Genomic DNA, 20,125 nt, shown 5'->3' with positions numbered 1-20,125 from the left:
ATGGTTTCAGTTTAATCATTTTGTCCTCTGGTGTTCTTGCTGTGTCTGAGCAAACGGGGCTGTGAGTGGCTCGCTGTTGTCTCGTCCCCAGGCCACCCTGGCTGCTGGCAGCATGATGCAGGCCCACGGGGATTTCGATGTCGCCCTCTCCAAGTACAAGGTGGTGGCCAGCAGTGTTCCTGAGAGCCCCCCTCTCTGGAACAACATTGGCATGTGCTTCTTTGGGAAGAAGAAATATGTGGCAGTAAGAACCCAGTTTCCATTTTTCTCCCATCTCCACCAAATTCCATGCAAGCACAAGATTCCTGTCCTGAGGAGGCTGTTCTAGCACATTTATCCCTCTTTTTTCAAGGCGATCAGCTGCCTGAAGAGGGCAAACTACCTGGCTCCCTTTGACTGGAAGATCCTGTACAACCTGGGCTTGGTGCACCTGACGATGCAGCAGTACGCCTCAGCCTTCCACTTCCTCAGCGCTGCCATCAACTTCCAGCCCAAGATGGCAGAGCTCTACATGCTCCTGGCAGGTGGGGGATGCTCTGTGCAGCTGCCTGTGCATCCCACCTGGGAATGCCACAACACAGGCAGGAGCTGTGTGATGAATTAAAGGAAGCACGGCATTACTGAGGAGCTGTTGCCCAGTCTCTTCTCTCTGGGGGAATAGAAGGGAAACTTGCAGTCAGATACAGATTAAATGTGGGACAGGACTTGACACATGTGAGACTGGGGTTGGGTTGCCTAAGGAGTGGGTGTGGGTTTCCAGCACTGGATGTTTTTGGGGTGAAATTAGATAAACATGTCAGAAGTGACATCGTAGGGTTACATGGGATATTGGGGAGGAATCTTTCCCTGTGAGGGTGGCAAGGCCCTGGCACAGGGTGCCCAGAGCAGCTGTGGCTGCCCCTGGATCCCTGGAAGAGGCCAAGGCCAGGCTGGGCAGGGCTTGAAACAACCTGGGCTAGTGGAGGGTGTCCCTGCCCATGGCAGGGTTGGGACTGGATGGGCTTTAAGGTCACTCCAGCCCGGACCATTCCTTTCAGTGGGGTTAATCCTAGCAGTGCTCCAGACAACCCTGCTGGCACCTGTTTTATGGCATTCAGAATTGTCCTAAAAATGAGCTGCTTGTGAAACTTCTCCTCCTGTGTGTACGTTTTGCTTTGGTGCAGTTGCTCTGACCAACCTTGAAGACATTGAGAACGCCAAATGTTCCTATGAACAAGCTGTGGCCTTGGACAAGTAAGTCTTTGTCAGAGCTGTCACTTCTTTGGTCTTGCTTTGCCTCCCTGCACCTCATTTCCTTTGCCTCTCACTGTGCCTTGACCCTAAATGGTTTGCAGTAGGGAAACACTTTCATTCTTGTAGCTGTGCAAGTCACAGTGTTAAAACCATTTTTTTTTTTTTTAATTCAAGTTAGCTCTGAAAACTGAGAGAGGATTTTATTTCAGAGCAACTCAAAGCTGTTTTTTGTTTTGCTGTTTGGTTAGTGAGTCAGTGGTGATGACTTTGGATGCCAGCCCTCCTTTTGGTGAATATTTATATACAGTGGAGCAGATTGAATAGAAGAAAACATATTTTTTAATCTGAAGTTTGAGCACAGTGTAGAGCAGTGAGATGCCTGGGGTAGAGTCTGTTCTGAATTGGGGAAAGGGAAGATTTTAGCTGGGAGAATGTGCGAGAAGTTTGTATAGAGCAAATAAAAGGGCAGCTCCTTCATTAAGAACATCTATGCTTGCAGTCTGAGTCTTAAAATCAGAGCACTTGGTTTCAGAAATGTTAAGCTGCACTTCAGAGTATGTCATTATTTCAGGCACAAAATCAAAATTATCTCAGATTTATTGATAGTTTTGTTTCTGTCCCCAGTTTACTGTGTATATTTGCACACTTAGACCTACCAAGCCCTCCTGAGCCCAGAGTCTGTCTGCAGGTGACAGAGCGGTGCCAAAAGCACTTCCACCTGCAGGGGCCACACAAGGTGGTGATAGATGAGATACAAGGGATAAATCCTTCCCTGGGAGGGTGGTGAGGCCCTGGCACAGGGTGCCCAGAGCAGCTGTGGCTGCCCCTGGATCCCTGGCAATGTCCAAGGCCAGGCTGGACAGTGGGGCTTGGAGCACCCTGGGCTAGTGGGAGGTGTCCCTGCCATGGCAGGGGGTGGCATTGGATGGGCTTTAAGGTCTTTTCCCACCCAAACCATTCCATGGTTCTGTTCTAATCAGCTTTCCTTGCCTGGCAAGGCAGGACAGGACCTTAAAGGCAGCACAGGCTCTTTAGTCGGGGGCTTGTGTCCTCTGCTCGAAGAGGAGGAGCAGTCAGTTGGCTCTACAACTTTGCCCAAGTATTTGGCACTCAGGCAATGCTCCAGCTCTACAATCCGACCAGCAAAATAAACCCTCAGCAAAGCAAAAATGAATTCCAACTGCCAGGGCCTGCTGGGAGGAACATGCAGACTGTGAGGCTGGTTCAGCTGACACGCTGTGGATTTTAGCCAGTTATGGTGTGGCTGAATCTGTGTCCCCACAAGTTTCCTTTGCCGGCGTGTTCAGAGCTGTCTGGGATGAAGGTGGTTGGTTTGCAGAGAGGGAGGCAGCCAGGGGAGGGATTTACATTGTCACTGACACGAGGGGACTTTGCAGAGCCCAGCACTGGGTCTGTTATCAGGAATGCTTTTGTAGTGGCCTGGGTGCCACGCTGGGGGCTGGAATGGAAATAGCTTGGAACACTGTTTAGAAAAAGGTGTTCCACTCCTGGTTCTGGCTTGTGACTGTCCTTTCTGTGGGTATTCAGCTATTGATTTTTCTCTGGCTGTCATATTGCTTCTCAGCTCTTGAAGGCAGTGAAATAGCTCCATCAGGTTCAATTAAATTTAAGACTGGCTGTTCCCAGGACTGTCTGATCTCCTCAGTGTTTTGGCAAAATGTTTCTTCTGTGGTGGGCTCAGCATTCCAGTTTCCCCGTTAAAGGAGAAGCCATGGTCATAAATGCAGTCAGATTTCTTCTAAGAGTTGCCTTCCTTGCACTGGGATGGAGAGTCACCAGGACTGGCGAGTCAGAGCCTGCAGGTTACACTTCATTTATTGCCCCGTGCCAGCAGGGTCCTCCCCTTCTGCATTGCTCCAGAGGATGCTGCCTCTGCCTTGGCCGTGGGTGGTTCCAGTTATCCCAGCCACGCTCCAGGAGAGGGCACCAGTTCCTCACTCACATTTCTTGTGAACCCAGGGAGCATCGGAGCGTCCCTGCCTGGCCTGCGTGCAGGGATGCTGCTGTGGGGCCCACACGGGGAGCTGCGGGCAGGCAGAGCTCCTCCACCCGCCCTGGCACTCCTGGGCGGGCCAGACGGAGAGGGTTAATGTATCCCAGTGAAGGAAGCAGATCGTTTGGAAAACGAGAGTGTATGGAGCAGCTCTGCCTTGTGAAAGCTGCATTCAGGAGGGGAGGCAGGAGCGTGCAGGTGCCTGTGTTCACCTGTAGCAGTACCTGCAGTTGTGTGTGGTTTTGCTGGGGGAAGGAGAGAGAAGAGGTGAGGAAATGAAATGTGAACAGCACATTCTGTGGCGTCTCAGGTTATAAAACAAAACCCAAGAGCGGGGCTCTGTTCCACAGCCTGTCCCATGGTGAGCTGCTCTCCTGCAGACTGGGAATGCTGGGAGAGTCGAGGTAAATCAAAGATCATCTGTCTCAGTGTGACAAAAGCCCCTGTCACTGCTCTGCCTGCCCTGGGAGGAAGGGGCTGGGACACCAGCAGAGCCCCAGGATGGCCCCCAGGTGCACAGAACTGGCTGTTGCAGAGAGGGAGGCAGCCAGGGGAGGGATTTACATCACTGACACGGGGGGACTTTGCAGAGCCCAGCACTGGGTCTGTCATCAGGGCAAGGGTCTCAGCCATGCTCCCAAAGGGCTTTGGCTGTAGCCTCTCCGTCACTGCCAGACACGGAGGTCTGTCCAGCTTTGCTGCTCGGGCACATCTTAGCATTATTCCAGCCAGGATAAGTGTTCCCACAGGGAATGTGATGCCTCCCACGTGTCTGCTGCAGGTGCAACCCCCTCATCAACCTGAACTACGCTGTCCTGCTCTACAACCAGGGCGACAAGCAGGGGGCCCTGAGCCAGTACCAGGAGATGGAGAGGAAGGTCACCGTGGCCAGGGAGAGCAGCGCACCCGACTTCGACCCCGAGGTTTGTGCCTGAGCTCAGGAGCCACCCTAGGGCTGGCAGCAAACGAGGAGGAGGTTTGACTTTGAGTCCAGTTATTAGGAAGAAATTCTGCTTATGAGATTTTCCGAGCAGAGCGGGCGCCTGCTGAGAGCTGCTCGCTTCCTTTCTGCTCTTTGAAGCTCAGTTCTTCAATCAATACAGAGTGAGACAAGATTCCCTCTTAATTAAGGGACTGAATTAGCAGAGATGTTTCCCCCAAGCACCAAGCTGCAGCCAGCTCTGCACAGCTCTTTTCTTGTAGGTTTTTTTGATGGTGTTGTTGACTTTATTGTTGTCTGACGTGTCCCTGCTTACAGTGCTCTTCTCTTTTTGCTTCTCGAGAAGATGGTGGAGATGGCCCAGAAGATGGGAGCTGCCCTGCAGGTCGGGGAGAGCCTGGTCTGGACCAAGCCCTCTAAAGAGTCCAAATCCAAGCAGAAAGCTGCTGTGTCAGGGAAATCGAGCTCTCAGCAGCCTTTGGGCTCCAACCAGGCCCTGGGTCAAGCCATGTCCTCTGCCGCAGGATATGGGAAAGCCATGCAGCTCCCCCCAGGTACGTCTCCTCTGCTGTTCTTTCAAGTGGAGATGTGGGAGGAAAGCAGAGAAATGTCTCCTCCCTTGGGAAGAGTTACAGCACATCTTCAGGAAGGGACTGACTTGCTCATACAGCAGTGAGAGCAATGTTTGGTGATAGCTTTCCCGGATTTCTGAGTTCAGGAAGATGCTCTGTGTAGTGTATTTCACTCTCCTGCTTTTGCAGGGATGTGGGAGGCTGGGAAAGTTTCCCTTCCTGTCTGAGCCACAAAGATTCCATTAGCATGGGATTGTGATCTTGCTGTGGGAAGGAGGCATTTTCAGCAACCAGACCTCTTGCCTTTCTTTGGAGGGGCCCAGGAGCTGGTGTGCACAGACAGGCTGCTGCAGAGAAGGGAAAGGACAGACAATTTTCCAAAGCACTTTCATCATTTCTCTGACAGCAATAACAACAGCTGGATTACTCTGAAGCTGCACAGCCTTGCAGATGCTGCTGGGTTTAGAGGGACTGAGGGTTCTCAGGAGGTGATGTGAGCCTTTTGGAGGCTCAGCCCATGATTCTGTGTGCTGGGGCTGGGTAGAAGCATCCCCTGAGCCATTCCAAGCATGACCTCCTCTCACCCCTCAGCTTCCGAGGAGGAATGCACTGGAGATGTTGCTCATCGTGGTGATTTTCTGTCACTCTTGGTCTTGTTGCCTGTGGACTGAACCAGGAGAGTGGTTGTGTAATCCAGGCCTCTTTCTTTGGCATCCCTAAGGACATGTTCCATTTCTCACACATGGAATAAACTTTCCATGCAGGGAAGACTTAGCCAGAAGATCTGAAAAATAAAACTCACCAAGGGTTTAGGGTGTACCTGAAGGACTTTATTATCCAGATCAGAGAAGGGAGCTGGTTCATAGCATCAGCTGGCACCCTAAATGTAAGTGTAGAGACAGCTTGTGTCCTGTTGTGATTTAATTCTGTAAGTAGCTACTTTAACTGCCTGGAAACCCTCCCCACATTTGCTAAAACTGTGAACTGAAAACAACACTTTGGTTGGGGCTCCAGCTTGAGCATAAACCAGCTTCAGTGGAGCTGGAAGTGGCACTTCCCTGTGAGGGTGGGGAGGCCCTGGCACAGGGTGCCCAGAGCAGCTGTGGCTGCCCCTGGATCCCTGGAAGAGGCCAAGGCCAGGCTGGGCAGGGCTTGAAACAACCTGGGCTAGTGGAGGGTGTCCCTGCCCATGGCAGGGGGTGGGATGAGGTGACCTTTAAGGTTCCTCCAACCCAAACCATTCTGAGATTCTGTGATTCTAGAAAATGTTTTCCCTTCCAGAGCATGAGTTAATTCCTCCATTTGTACTGAATTCTGACAGCTGAGAGACTGTACCTGAGCTTCCTTTCCGCAGTGCTTTGGGCACTGTAAGGTCTGGATAGCTCCGTGTCAATAAACTGATGTCAGGCAGAAGGAATCTGAGGGTAATTAAAAGCTGTGACAAAACACACGTAGCCATAGAGTAACTAACTGTGCTCTCTCCCCAGGTGCTGCAACACCAGCTCTGCCAAAAAAGCCTCCCTCCCTGCCTCTGGAACCAGAACAGGAGCAGGATTCGGAGACGAGCCCTGAGGAGAACTCGGCTCCCCCAGGGGACGAGGAGCAGAGGAAGGAGAAGCCCCAGAGCCAGGAGGCAGCGGAGTAGGGCGGCTCTGGGCAGCACAGGCTGTGCAGGAGCCTCCCCAGGGCTGCCTGGGATTGGAGAAGGGACCTGCCCCACCCTGCCCCGTGGTGGCTTCTCCCCAGTGTCAGTCTGGATGCAGCTGTGTTCCCTCAGTGATTTTAGCTCGAGGGCTCTGCCTTGTCCCAAGGAGTCGTGGCAGTGACCAGAGGTTTCTGTGTAGCTGCTCTTAGTGCGGTCACAGCTCCCCACACAACTGGAGGGTCGAGCCCTCCACAGGTTGGGTGTGAGTCCTCCAAAAGGACATTTAGCAAAGCCAGCAGTAGTTATTTAGGATCCTGCACCCTGGGGAGGATCACACCCTTCCAGTGGTTGAACTGGTGAGCAGCTGATTTTGCATAAAGAACCAGTAAACTGAAGCTTCAGGGCTCTGTGTTTGCTGGTGAAGCTCCCCAGCTGTTTGAAATGTATTTCCTGCTTTTAGTTCTGCACTGTTGGACTGGATCCCTCCATAATTACGAGTCCAGGAGAGGAAGGTTAGTAATGGAAACATTCTCAGTGTGCAGGCAGCATGAGCAGGGCTCTGGGTACATCCCAGCCTCCAGCTGTGCTTTGTGGTTTGCTGCTCTTATCCAGAACAACATTAATGCATCTTCAGAGCCCAGGCAGGAGCTGAAGTGCTCTCCTGCTCCCTGGAGAACACTGAAGGAGTAGGACCCCTCACTTTCCCCTGGGTTCTGATAACCCAAACTGACTGCTTATCTTAAATGTGGCTTTTTTTCCCCCCAGCTGCCCTTTCTGCTGGGTTTTGTGTCAGGTCAGCTCCGGGGCAGCACTCCTGTAAGGATTCCCTCCTGCCAGGAGTTAAAGAAAACAGAATTGTTTGGTAGAGCACTGGCAAATTGAAACAAACCAGACAAGGAGCAGTGTCAGTCAGGTACAGTGCAGAGATTTTTATTCACATTTAACTTCTTACACTGAAAGTTCCTGCAGCCTAACAGAGTGCCTGGGAAGGAGAGGTGAGGATTGCAGGGCAGGGGTGGGCAGGGGCTGGGAATTCTTCACCTCAGCCCCAAAACTTTAATTCAAGGCAGATTTTTGTGCTAGGATGCTTTGATGGGATAAATGTCACACAGGGAGCACATACTGCACTTGGAGTTACTGTGAAGGGATTTATTTTAAATACATACTTTGTGAAAAGCTTATGCAACAAGGAACCAATTCTTCCATGAAATGAAGCAGTAGCACCTTCTTACTTCCTGGGAGCTTCATGTCTAAGGGAGCATTTTTAAATACGTAATTCCAGTTGGATAATAAATAGAACTGCAATTCCTCATCCTGTCCCCTCTCCTCCCCTGGGCATGGCAGTGGTGGCATTTGCATGCAGTATATTCCTGGGATCTTTCTGGAGAGTGTTTTTGTGCTAATGGTAATGAGGCTGGACTGCTCTTTCAGCTGGAATTAAGCAAGGGACTCTTCAGCAGGACTGCACTGAGGCATTTAGGGATTTTGGAAATCACACCTTATGTTCCAAAACCTGTTTCTGGCATCAGCCATGATTCTAATCCCCTCTTTTCCCCCCTCAACAGAAAAGAATCATGAGCTTAATTTCTAGGGAAGCAGAAACCATCTGCTTTAGGACTTTTCTTCCCCTTTTTAGGGAAAGGTCTGCAATGAACCAGGGTAAATCACAGAGCTCACACGATACTTTGCATCTTGGCTTCTGCACAGGAAACAAACTAAAAGACATTCAAACATCAATGCCCGGGCAGCGAGACCTTGTTCCAGCCAAGAGTAATGATCTGTCCATCCAGCAACATGTGTTCAGCCCAAAAAATGTAGTGTTGAGGTCCCTGAGACAACTGGATGCTGATTTATGGTACAGGCAGTATTAGTGGGTACGTGCTGTGCTCCTGTGCTTGTTTGCTCAGTTGTGACTGAGGCAAGGTGGATGTGGGGGCCTTAAAGCTGTTCAGAATTTAGATTTAGATGGGAAGTGGGTTTCAGTTGGCAAAGCCTCTTCTGCAGAGACAGACAAGCCTCAGTGCTGAATGGGGGAAAACTTTACTAAAATAATAAGCTCCACACATAAATGCATTCAAAAAGGGCCCATGTTATAACAAGTGCTCCATCTGCCAAGACTTTTCTGTAAGAGAAAATCCAGTTCTGCTACAAGGAAAGCTTTACCACTCTCTCAAACCACACTGCTCTAAGAAGTCCATGTTTTTAGTGGAAGACACAGGTGAGATCTGAACCCAGTCTGCACCGAGGGGCAGCTTTCCTGACAAATTCACAGGGGAGGTTTTCAGGGTGTTTTTTCCATTGCCCTCCCCCTGTTGCATTTTGATGGGATAATTCCTGCCAGCATTTGTGTTCCTCAGCTGCTGTGAGATCTGCTGAGCACAGGCTGATCCCAGGCTGTTGGGAACAGAGCTCCTGGCCCTGTGCCATTTCCAACCCGCACCTTTCCTTTGCTGAGGGAACATCCTCCCACCAGAGTCTGGATCAGTGACTCCCTGAGAATTCAGCCTGGAGCCACCTGAGATACCACACGAGAAACTGCTCTGGAGTGACAGAGGAGAGCTTCATCCAACATCTCCAACAGGCAGAACCAGCATTCTGGGCTCTGAGATCCAAGTTTTACTGCAGAGGTTACTCAGACTCAGTATTTTCCTCTGGTTTTCTGCTGTTCTCCCCTAAACTCTGAGGTTCCTTAGCCCAGGAACAGCAAGGCAGCAATTGTGTGACACAAGTCGTGCCAGCACTGCTCTGGAACAGGTTGCACACAGACACTTCAGCTGTTCACTCGCTCACAACCCTCAGCTTTCACCTAAGCTGCAAGCTCCAAAAGAATCCCCAAACCAACATTTTAGGATAACTGGAAATTGAGTCCTGTTGTACCATACCACAGAAGTGTCCCATTATTCAACTCTTTGCTCAGGACATGGCTGGAAAGGTCACCCCGTGGCACAGAACTCCTGATAATTCAGTGTATCATTACAGAATAAAGAGTAAAAAAAAAAAGCCAAGCACAACTGCTGACAGTTTTCCATTGGGTTTTGGAATGGATTTAGTGCTCTGCTGCTTTCCAAGCTTTGGATTCCAGTGGTTAAGGAGTGGAGCTGAGCTCTAAACCATCCAGCACAAAGCAGTTAATGAGGTCTTTGCCAAAGGCTTAGGAAGAACATTTCAGCACCAGTTCTGTAAAATGAACTTGGGAGGGGAGGGCAAACTTGACTGGATCTCACACATCCCAACAGGAGATAACCAGGAAACACAAGAAAATCAAGCAATTCTTTAATAATGCTCTGAAATTCCCCTGGAGAGGAACAAAGGTAAAGAGCCTTTAAACTGGCAAGAGCTAGATTTGGGATTGGCTCTTCCATGGCACAGCACCAAGGGCAACAGTGGAGAAGGAACGTGTCCTTTGAGACTCTGCCAGGCCCCTGTGATTCACACCTCCCAAATCATCCAGCACTTGACCCTGAGTAAGTGCCATGCACAGAAAACGGGAAGAATGCTCATTTTGGATCATGGATAAGACAAAATAAACCCAAGCCAAGGTGGCTGCAGGGACACACAAGTAAAAATACCAACGTGCACAGGTTTTACCATGGAGAGCTGTCACAGTGCTGAGCTCAGCTGCTGCATCTCCAGCAGGATCTGTGTGAATAAACATTTCCAGTGCAAACCCTGCTTCAGGAGTGAGGCTGGCTGAGGGTTGAGTCATCCAGCACTGGATTTCAAGGTGCAAGTAACACAGGAGAACAAACAGGATTTGTAGAGATAGAGGATGAAGGGGAGCAGGCTCAGCTCAAGCCTGGTTTTGAAGCTTTGGTATTTTTGCAGCTGTTGAAGCAGCTTTTCTTTGTTGTCACTACTGGAGCTGTGCAGGTGTGAGACTACAGGTGCAGGGGAAGGATTTCAGGAGCTCTGCCTCCCCTCCCTGTCATTAATTTGGGAAGGCAGGAGGAAGTTAAGCACATCATGTTCACAGCATGTGAAACAAAGCAAAGGCTGCTGGGCCCCTCCATCCAATTCACATTTATTACCATATAGATTGTTCCTCAACTTAATCAGGGTCCCACTGGCACAGCTGATGAATGGGTCAGGGTGGTTACAGATTCTCCTTGGGAAGTCACGTGGGGGCAGGTGAGCTCTGTGTACCTGCTAAAGCCAATTTGGGTAGAGCAGCAGCCTGGCCATCCCAAGGTGCTGGGATTTGAGCTGGGACTTCCTGTGCCAGGCGTTCCCAGTGCACCCAGAATGGGCCACAGCAGAAATGTTACCTGTGAGGAGCAGCAGGAAGGAGGTAACAGTAATTACCAGTTTAGATTTTTGGCCCAGATGATAGATTCTAAGCAGCAAGCTCCTTTTAAATGATTGTTTACAGCAGTTATTGACTCTGATTAAAGAAAGCTTATTTTGGCCTGTCATGTTCCTGTTCAATGCAAGCACAACTGACCCTGGGACAAGGGCTGTAGGTGCAGTCACGTGGTTTTAGGTGGCCATAAGGAATGTCAGCCCCATCAGCCTCACATCCCTGGAAGTGTTTTGGGAAGAAAGAAGTGAAATACAGCAGCAGGGGCATTGCTGGTGACTGCTTGAGTGTGTGTAGTTTTATTTCCAGCTTGAGAATCCACAGAGCTTGCCCAGTATCAGGAAAGTGGGACCCAGTGTAAGCTAAGGATCACTTTCCAGCTGGCAGATCCACGGCCTTTGGTGGCCCTAGGAGTGCAGAGCCAAAAGGCCACCATCCCAGGCTGCAAAACAGCCTTGCTAATGGCCTTGGACTTCTAAGACAGCCAAAAGGAGAGGTTCTTTTCATTTATTTTCAGTTTAGGAAGACTAAACCAGAACTCCAAGTCCGGTGCTACAGTTTATCAATGATAATAGTAATAACAATCATCATCATCATAAAAAAATAATCTGGGTAGAAATGCTTCCAGTCTTAAGAAGATCCTGCACCTGGATAAAATGCTGACACTCAAGGGAAGCTCAGGGTGGGATGAGCTGCAGGAAAACACAGCATTGCTGTACTTCTGCTCTGTACAATGCAGAAGACTTTGCTCACGGGGAAAGCTGAATGTACGTGACAGACAGCATTGTGTGCTGAGTCAGTGCAAGTACAACAGCTGCCAGTTTTCATCCGTGCAGAGCAGTCAGGATGGCTTTTCCCACCAGAGAACACCACTGACAGCAGCCTGACAGCATTATTGCAACAGATCACTCCACCCTGAGTGACACACACTCTCGACTCCCTCCATTCAGGTGCGAAGACTGACCTGGAACAACCTCCCCCAAGCTCTAGTGAGGCACAGGCTTGCCCAGACATGCTGATTGCACTTAACCCACTTCTACTGAAAAGTGTCTTGAGAGCTGTGCACATACACTCCAGGTTCCTGAAGTGGCCAGACACAAAACCATGCTGGTGCTCTGCAATTCTTAGTGTGTGACTATGAAGAGCTAAAAAAAGAGAAGCAAAGTATTTAACAAGGACACATGGTTCTGCTTTTTTAATTCCAAAGGCCAGAGCAAAGAAACTATCAGTGACCTAGTCAGAAAAACCCCAACAGCAAACCCTAAAAAGGCCTCCTCACTTCAGTCTTACCTGGGAAACGCTGTTGCAGCTTCTGAGCTTCCAGAGGGGCCTTCCTAATATATTAACCTTTCCTAAGAGAGGCCAGGGAGACTGAAGAATTTGGCACAACCATTCTCAACCAACCAAAAAGGAGTCCCAGCACTCAAGAGCTTTTCTGTAACACACCAACTGTTAGAGTATTTAGCATACAGCAAACACAGGGAATGGTTTGGGGGTTCCCTGGCAGGGAAACAGAGCTGTCCCCCAAACAGAAACCCTGATTATCTTCACTCCTAATTCCCAAAAAACTAAGCACAGGCTGCTGGGGCTCAGTTGAACACCTTTAGTCACAGATATCCAGAATCACCTGTGCAGCCTGGGGTAGGTTCAGTCTGTGTCACATTTTGGGACCGTGGCTCCCTCTGGGGCTGGGCACACGGAGAGGTGATTGCACCAGGCAGTAATTCCATCCTCATCCCAAGCAAGGTTTGCAGTGTGCTGGGAGGAGATAACCCACAAGCCTTTTATTTTGAATTTACCAGAGGCAAGGCAGGGCCAGGCACTGCTATGCTCTCCCTGGGATCCAGGGGCAGGAAATTCTCCTTGCTGCTGCACTTTCCAGCACCACCAGAAAAGATCCTTTCTGAGCTAAGAACAGCAAACTTTGCCAGCCAGGGATTTTGGTCTTTGTGTCCCTCCCCCTTTAAGACAAAGCCAGTTTTCACATTAAATACTAAAACATCTGCACCTGCACGTGAAGCGCTCGAGTCACTGCCGAGTGACTGGAATGTAGCCGACAGTTTATACCTGGAATTATTCTTTGGCTCTTTTTCAGTTATACCCAGAAAACACACCACACCCTGGTTCTGTTCCTATACCACCACTGCTTCAAATCCCAATCCACGGGTCTCAGACACCGTGCAGTGTTGGAGAAGAAGGAGGGTCCTGGTTTCCTACTGAGGATACACTTCGGAATAGAGCAGTCCCTCGGCTGAAATGGCATCCCCGAGTCCCACGGTCCGGACGGGATCCTTGCACACCAGCACGGGGGTGAAGTGGAAGGAGATGCCTTCCCTGTGCCAGTGCACCACGGGCTCGTCTGGATTGAGGGAGATTTTGGACGGTGCCTCTGTGTGGGAGGTGACAAACTCCAGAGGAGCTTTGAGGAAGACCTTGCTGGTGTCGATGGTGTCGGTGGCACAGGCCTGGGTGCCGGCAGCCCTGGCCCCGGCCGCCACCGCCGCCGCCTGGTTGCCCCAGTGCCCGTCCACAGTGGCCAGGATGTGGTAGGCCAGGGTGTGGAAGTGGATCCGCGTCAGGTCCGAGGCGCGCTCCGCCGTCTTGCCGTGCTCCTTCAGGATCCAGAAGAGGATGTCGCTGACCACCCCCACGTCGGGAATGCCGCTCCAGGAGGCCAGGGAGGCGTAGGGACCAGAGGCAGACTGGGTGAGGAACAGCAGCTCCTGCTCGTTCAGCCCGATGGAGTTCACCAGGGGAAAGACCTGCTAACAGAAACAGGGAACAGCAGGTTTGCCTTCAGGGGCAGAGTCAGACCTGGGATTCCCCCCAGGCTGTGGTTTTTGCAGCACCCTGCTGCTGGCTCAGCAGAAGCAGCACCCAGTTTCCCAGTCGCTGCACTTCCACAAGTTGGCAAGAATTACTTAGCCAATAAAACATTCCATTTGGTGCAATTAATTTTCCAGACACACACTTTGACAGTAAAGAGTAACAACACATCAACTCCACATAAAACATAACACTGAGATCAGAGCCGTGTCACGCTAAACAAGGAACCACCAGGAAAGAAATTCTGCAAAGAAACCGAGGGATTTTTAAAATTATAAACTCAGCTCAAATTCAATCCTCAATTTATCTTTGAATGTATGGTCCAAATGTTGAGTTTTGTTTCTGTATTCATGCACTAGTGTGTGCACCGTGATACTGAACCTGATCAAAGGAGCACATCCTTTCATTTTCCTTACCTGATGCATAATGTTGCTCATAAAATCCTGATCAGTCATACTGGCCAGCTCCAGGTGTATGGGAATGTCTGTTGGGATATCAGAGATGGAGGCCACAGCCTACAGGAAAATAGAAAAAACAACCCTAGAACATGTATTTATTAAGGAACAGAAGGAGAAAAAGGGTTTGGACTCAAGATACACATCCTTTAATCTTCCTGTGTGTGGATATGAACAATTCCAATGGGATGTCTGACCTGTGTGTGTACTACTAAGGAGAGGAAATAAAACAACTTCTAGTTTGCAGAGTCCCAGGGCAGGAAAACTGTATCTAACCTTAATCTCCTCCCAGCTCAGCACCTTTCTAATGGATTAATTCCAAAAACCTCACAAACCTGAAGCAGCTGCAGAAGAGCTGATCCTAGAACAGGAAAAAGGCCAGTGCCTCACGGTAGGACGAGCCCTCAGTTGTAGAACAGGTGGTACAAGACAGATGCTGCTTAAGGAATGCAGGTGTTGATTACAACCTGGATCACCTCAGTATCCAGGATAGAAACAGTGTGGTTTAGCTGCTAGACAAGCCCAGTAACCAGATCAACACCCTCCAGCCAGGCAAACAGCCCTTCTTTTCCCTGGACAGGCCACTGAATCTAAGAAAAACCAGTGTTACAGGATTAGACTTCGGCCATGCCTGCAGCTCCCACTCTGCTTTTGGCTTTGAATACTGAGACCTGTGGGAGCTCTAAGGCACAGCCTTCCTGCTCCTTCAAACCTGGGAAAACAAGGCCTTGCCACGAAACACTTGGAGTGGAAATTAAGGAGATTCAGGGATTCAGTATCTCACCTCCATGAGTCGTCTCTGTCGCATCTCCTTGCTCTGCCCTTCCATCATGTGGAGTCCTGAAAGCACCACCAGGTCTGGCTGGAATTCATCCAGGCTGGACACAAACACTTCCAGCATGTTCAGGGCGCCGTTGGACACGTCGTGGGAGAAGATGAAGCGGTTGGCAGCGGGTGCCCTCACTCGGCCCCACTGCTCACCTGGGGTGGAGCAAACAGGACCAAGTGTGTGTGAAGTGGTTTATTCCTGGGCAAGATCACAAATTCAATGGGCTCCATCAGTGGCAAGAAAAGCCCTGGAGTTGTCTGAGCCATTACATGAAGGTTACCCCGAGTTTCATCAGCACTTGGTTAAATCTGTGTTTTCAGGGAGCATTTGTGTTTATGGAGCTTCAGAATGACACCCCTCAGGCTGTGCACCAATCTTAGAGATGTTCAGGGGCTCCACTGAACACTCAGCCTTTGGCAAGGTACCTGCTTGATATTCCAAGATAAGATGGAATTCATCTCTTTCCTGCATGGATTCTGGCGGCACAACCACATTGTCATCGAGCAGTTCATGGAGTTTGGGACCAACTGGGCCACAAAGGAGGATCTAGAAAACAAGGAAAAACAAACAAGGTTTCTCTTGCCATGTCCCTTGCCAAAATTTAAGCATCACAACTGATGCTTAAATTAGACAACTGATTTTACAAAGTTAATAATTCTATTTTTAAAAATCAGCTTGGAAGTCCAACCATATGTCCCACCAGCAGAACCTAAGAAATAACTGCCAGATCCCCAAAACCTACACAGAAGTGACATGAGACAAGCAAAGTAAAGAAGACAAGCAAATGGCATGAAATGTTTGGAACATGTGTGTACCTTCAGGTCTGGATTTGTTGCGAGCTTCTGCCCGATGAGAGCAGCATTTCCTCCCACGTAAAGCTGTAAAACAAACAGAGCTGGGTGTGGGCATCCCCTGGCTTTGGGACCTTTAAACACATTTTAGTCCTCAGCACAGGCTGGAGATTTTGGCTTTTTAAAACAGGGTTCAGCAGTACCCAAGTTACTAAAGGTTAATGGGGCTGAAGGCAAAAAGATTTTACAATTCTCTGTGAGATCTCAACAAGTTGAGCATTCTTTATTTTTAATCTAAATATTCACCTTCAGGTAGCGGCCCTGTAAAAATCAATTCATTCATAACAGTGACAGCACTGTAAAAACCAACTCATTCAGCACATAAACAGCCCTTACTCCTGAGCAACCTCTCTGTGGCTAAAGCCCTGTGGGTTTTTAGCAAGGCTGACAAGGAGTCATTAAAATACTGCAGCAATTCTTCCTCCAGTTTGAGGTCGAGATGAAACCTGCTGCCTGTGTCCACATGAAGGAACTGTGGAAGTTGCTTCAGTAAAAAAGGTCAAACTTTCCAGTAAAACTCTGATTTGAGCTTGAAAAGCAGTGAGTATGGATTGTCCTGAGGGTCACAGGTGCTCAGAGGAGGTCACAGAGATGCTCCAAAGGCTGAGAGAGCTGGGGGTGCTCACGTGGAGAGGAGAAGGCTCCAGGGAGAGCTCAGAGCCCCTTGCAGGGCCTAAAGGGGCTCCAGGAGAGCTGGAGAGGGACTGGGGACAAGGGCTGGAGGGACAGGACACAGGGAGTGGCTTCCCAGTGCCAGAGGGCAGGGATGGATGGGATATTGGGAAGGAATTGTTCCCTGGGAGGGTGGGCAGGCCCTGGCACAGGGTGCCCAGAGCAGCTGTGGCTGCCCCTGGATCCCTGGCAGTGTCCAAGGCCAGGCTGGACATTGGGGCTTGGAGCAGCCTGGGACAGTGGAAGGTGCCCCTGCCCATGGCAGGGGGTGGCACTGGATGAGCTTTAAGGTCCCTTCCAACACAAACCACCCCTGGCTTCTCTCACAGAAAACATACATACAGCTAAAAATCAGGAGATTCCTCACTCCCAGCCTCATCCCAAGGTGTTGGAGGCTCTTCCACAGCCTCAGCCCCATCTGGCTCCCAAGAGGCATCTCTGACATTTCAGTTTGGGAATGTCAGCACGGGAGAGACCATTTCAACCCCTCCCATTTGCAGTAGGGGCAGAACCCCATGGAAAACCATTAACACAACTCAAGCTACACCACAAGTTTCTTCCTAAACAGTTTGGTCTCTAGAGGGAGAGTGAAAGCCAGCAGTGCTCAGGGAGTAAGGAAGAGGAGTGCCGAGGCTCCGCTGCGGGTGCAGACCCACCTGTGCCGCGGGGTGCTCCGAGGCTGTCCGCGCGATGGCCTGGAACGCCTCGGCGTCGCTGAAGAAGCGCTCGGCAGCCGCCCCTCTCTCCATGAAGTGGGCAAAAGCCTCCCTCAGGTCCTGCCCGGAGCTCAGGACCGCGTGGTTCTTCCCTTCGCCGGGCTCCAGGCCCAGGGCCTCCAGCAGCTTCACCCCGGACAGAACCACATCCACGCAGGCGTTGACGCTGGGAGAGAGAAGGAAAAGGCCTCCTGGGAAAACCAGACAGACCTCAGGGCACCTGGGAGTGCAGTGAGGTCACACCCCTGACTGTGCAGGGGGAGAACAACCAACCAAAGGGAAAAAGGGCACAGGAATTTCCTGAAATTCTCTCCTAAAGCTTTCTCCATTTGACTAGCTTTTATCGTGCCCAGAGAGGGATTTCTAACTTCCTGCTGAATGAAAACAAGGAAAGCTGCGTGATCCAAAGGTGGTTGAGTATGTCACAATACAAGTCCTACTTAATTTCCTGCCTTGGGCTTGCTCGAAAAGAACAGGCACAGTAACAGTAGAATTTTAAATTCCTAGAAGCTTTTAAAAATGTATGTATTTTGGGTTTCAAATGTGCATGTGATTCAAAACTGTTAAAAGCAAAACTGAAAGTGTTTAAATCAGCTAGATCAACCTCTGGAGTTTCAACTATTCCTAATAATACCCAAAGCCACACATGAACTCCCCACACTGGCTGGTTCTGTTTACGAGAAGTCAAGAGAGAATCTGTCAGTTGAAGTATTTGAAAATGGCAGTTTCTGAAGGACCGTCCCAAACTTACAGAAACAGCATGCAGTGGGAACAGGAGAAAAATCCTGTGATAGTAAGGGAGGGAGAAGAACCATTTCAGCAGATCCAGGCTTTACTGAAAGTCTAACTTCCAGTCCCCATTTCTCATTGATTTAATCACAGTCTAATTCAGACTAGAGGACAGGAAAGTTTCTAGCTGGAACCAGAACCCCGGGAAGACAATTTATAAATATTTGCCCTTGTCTCACTCCATGGTTTGAGAGAGATAACAACATACAGCAAATACTTCCTGAGATTACACCAGCAATTATTTAAGCATCTTCTGGAGCTGCTGTCAAGTTCCATTTCTTCTCCTCTGCCCCACATGTCCCTGACAGGGATCCAAACCATCCATGAAACTCGTGCAGGATCCCTGACTTTCTCCACATCTCCCCCCACGACACTCCAAGGGCCAGTTCCTGCTCCCTGTCAGTGTGGAGTGCTCAGCACTCAGCACTCCCTTGGCAGTGACCTCTCAGGACTCAGATTTGGGCTGCAACACGGCAAAGCTGCATCAAATGAAATGAAGGACATGAAAAACCCTGAGGCTTTCCACTCCACGAGGTAACCAGCCCAGAAATCCTCTGGATGTGCATCACCTCCTGCACCGAGGACAGAGAAATTTCCTCGCATGCCAGAGAAAAGAAACCACAAGCTCAAGCAGCATTTTAGCCCCAATTTTATGTTTTAATGAATCATTACAGATCCAAGAGGATGAAGCTAAGTCACATTCCTCTGCTAACACAGAGCTACACAGCCATGGAAGTGGATACTCCTTCCAACATCCAAAGGCTGAATCCTCCAGTCAAAGGCAAGTAATCCTGCCATGTCCATATATTTAAAAGAAAGTGAGTCAAGCACTAAATATAACGTCTGGATTAATGGTCAGACTTAAACCCAGCATTTAAGATCAATGTTACATTCCTGAACTTTCCCCTTGTTCTCTTCCCACTTTAAAAAGAGAAAGTGGGTTGAATTTCCCTGTGCTCAACATCCATTGCCTTCCCTCTCCCTTCCCTCCACACCTCTCTCCAGCTCTGCCTGGACTCAGTCACCTCTTCCCAAAGGTGAAGGCTTTGCTCCCTTCTCCACTTTATAAACTTGTCTCGGGTACCTATTTATTGCCAGCCTGTGCTGGATGGACCAGCAGCTCCAACTGACCCCAACCCTCAGATGCTGCACATGAATTTGTTTCAAAGACAAGCAAGCTGGGAATAATGTCTCTGGAGAAGGGCTGTCAACAGGGCCTGAGCCCAGCTTAAATCCCCACCACAGGAGTGCTCTGGATCATTGATTGCCTCGGCCGATGTCCAGCTCAGACTGAGCAGCGCTAAGGGAGGTGCTGCACTCACGTCTGGCTCTTTTCATGGAATCACGGCATGGTATGGAAGGGACCTCCAAGATCATCTGGCTCCATCCCCTATCACAGGCAGGGACACCTTCCACTATCCCAGGGTGCTCCAAGCCCCGTCCAACCTAGCCTTGGGTGCTGCCAGGGATCCAGGGGCAGCCACAGCTGCTCTGGGCACCCTGTGCCAGGGCCTTGCCACCCTCCCAGGGAACAATTTCTTCCCAATATCTCACCTAATCGTGCCCTCTGGCAGTGGGAAGCCATTCCCCCTTGCCCTGTCCCTCAATTCCCTTGTCCCCAGTCCCTCTCCAGCTCTCCTGGAGCCCCTTTAGGCCCTGCAAGGGGCTCTGAGCTCTCCTTGGAGCCTTCTCCTCTCCAGGTGAGCACCCCCAGCTCTCCCAGCCTGGCTCCAGAGCAGAGGGGCTCCAGCCCTTGGAGTATCTCCGTGGTCTCCTCTGGATTCGCTGCAGCAGCTCCAGGTCCTTCTGCTGTCGGGACCCCATGGCTGGGGCAGCTCTGCAGGTGGTGCCTCATCCGGGCGGGGCGGACACATCCCAGGTACATGGCTGCGCAGGCCGGGCCGCAGCACATCCGTACCCGCACATTCCACACGCACGCACGTGGGCACCGGGACGCACATCCCGGCCCAGGCGCGCTCCCCGCCCCGCCGCCAGGGGCGCTCCCCGCGCGCTCCCGCACCTACCCGACGGCGACGCGCGCCCAGCCGCGCGCGGGGCGGACAATGGCCGCCTGCCAGGCCGCCACCGTGCGCGCCTCCAGCGAGCGGGCGCGGCGCAGCGTCCCCAGCAGCGAGGCCGAGAGCTGCCGCAGGGCCGCGGGGGGCAGCTCGGGGCCCAGCACGCACAGGTAGCCCAGGGCCAGGGCCAGCAGGCCCACGAACACCGACCGCTGCCACATCGCGCCGGACGCGCTCCGCTCCTCCTCCTCCTCCCCCGCCGCCGCGG

At 50.8% G+C, this 20,125-nt stretch overlaps 2 protein-coding genes across 4 annotated transcripts in view; one reads left to right on the top strand and one right to left on the bottom strand.

The window, feature by feature from the left end:
- BBS4 (Bardet-Biedl syndrome 4) overlaps positions 1-7,585 on the top strand; it is a 34,834-nt gene extending 27,249 nt beyond the window's left edge. For both annotated transcript variants that reach the window (XM_069025241.1, XM_069025242.1), the window contains 6 exons: positions 92-244; positions 353-524; positions 1,164-1,233; positions 4,029-4,170; positions 4,534-4,741; positions 6,247-7,585. In XM_069025241.1, the coding sequence (XP_068881342.1) occupies positions 92-244; positions 353-524; positions 1,164-1,233; positions 4,029-4,170; positions 4,534-4,741; positions 6,247-6,404 (903 nt within the window). In that variant the 3' untranslated portion in view covers positions 6,405-7,585. The remainder of the gene's footprint in view (positions 1-91; positions 245-352; positions 525-1,163; positions 1,234-4,028; positions 4,171-4,533; positions 4,742-6,246) is intronic.
- Positions 7,586-11,192: 3,607 nt separating this feature from the next.
- ADPGK (ADP dependent glucokinase) lies at positions 11,193-20,125 on the bottom strand. 2 transcript variants are annotated; one of them, XM_069025244.1, is made up of 7 exons: positions 19,864-20,125; positions 16,991-17,216; positions 15,627-15,689; positions 15,237-15,357; positions 14,767-14,963; positions 13,944-14,042; positions 11,193-13,466 (listed from the first exon to the last, which is right to left on the bottom strand). In XM_069025244.1, exons 1-7 carry the CDS (start codon positions 20,076-20,078, stop codon positions 12,915-12,917), a joined length of 1,473 nt encoding a protein of 490 aa, XP_068881345.1. In that variant the 5' UTR covers positions 20,079-20,125; the 3' UTR covers positions 11,193-12,914. The 2 variants fall into 2 exon arrangements, with proteins under 2 accessions (XP_068881345.1, XP_068881346.1); XM_069025245.1 differs by having other exon boundaries at positions 11,193-13,463.

Source organism: Aphelocoma coerulescens, chromosome 10, assembly GCF_041296385.1.
Source record: "Aphelocoma coerulescens isolate FSJ_1873_10779 chromosome 10, UR_Acoe_1.0, whole genome shotgun sequence".
NCBI lineage: Eukaryota > Metazoa > Chordata > Aves > Passeriformes > Corvidae > Aphelocoma > Aphelocoma coerulescens.
The sequence above is the reverse complement of the archived record's forward strand: the minus strand, read 5'-3'. Positions and strand labels throughout refer to the sequence as shown.

Bases quoted from the DNA above. Each gene is read 5' to 3' on its own strand.
- ADPGK (XM_069025244.1), bottom strand. From the start codon at position 20,078: ATGTGGCAGCGGTCGGTGTTCGTGGGCCTGCTGGCCCTGGCCCTGGGC. The intron at 17,217-19,863 runs GTAGGTGCGGGA...TCTCTCTCCCAG, and splicing joins TGGGCGCGCGTCGCCGTCGG to CGTCAACGCCTGCGTGGATG. The intron at 15,358-15,626 runs GTACACACATGT...CTTGTTTTCTAG, and splicing joins CAACAAATCCAGACCTGAAG to ATCCTCCTTTGTGGCCCAGT.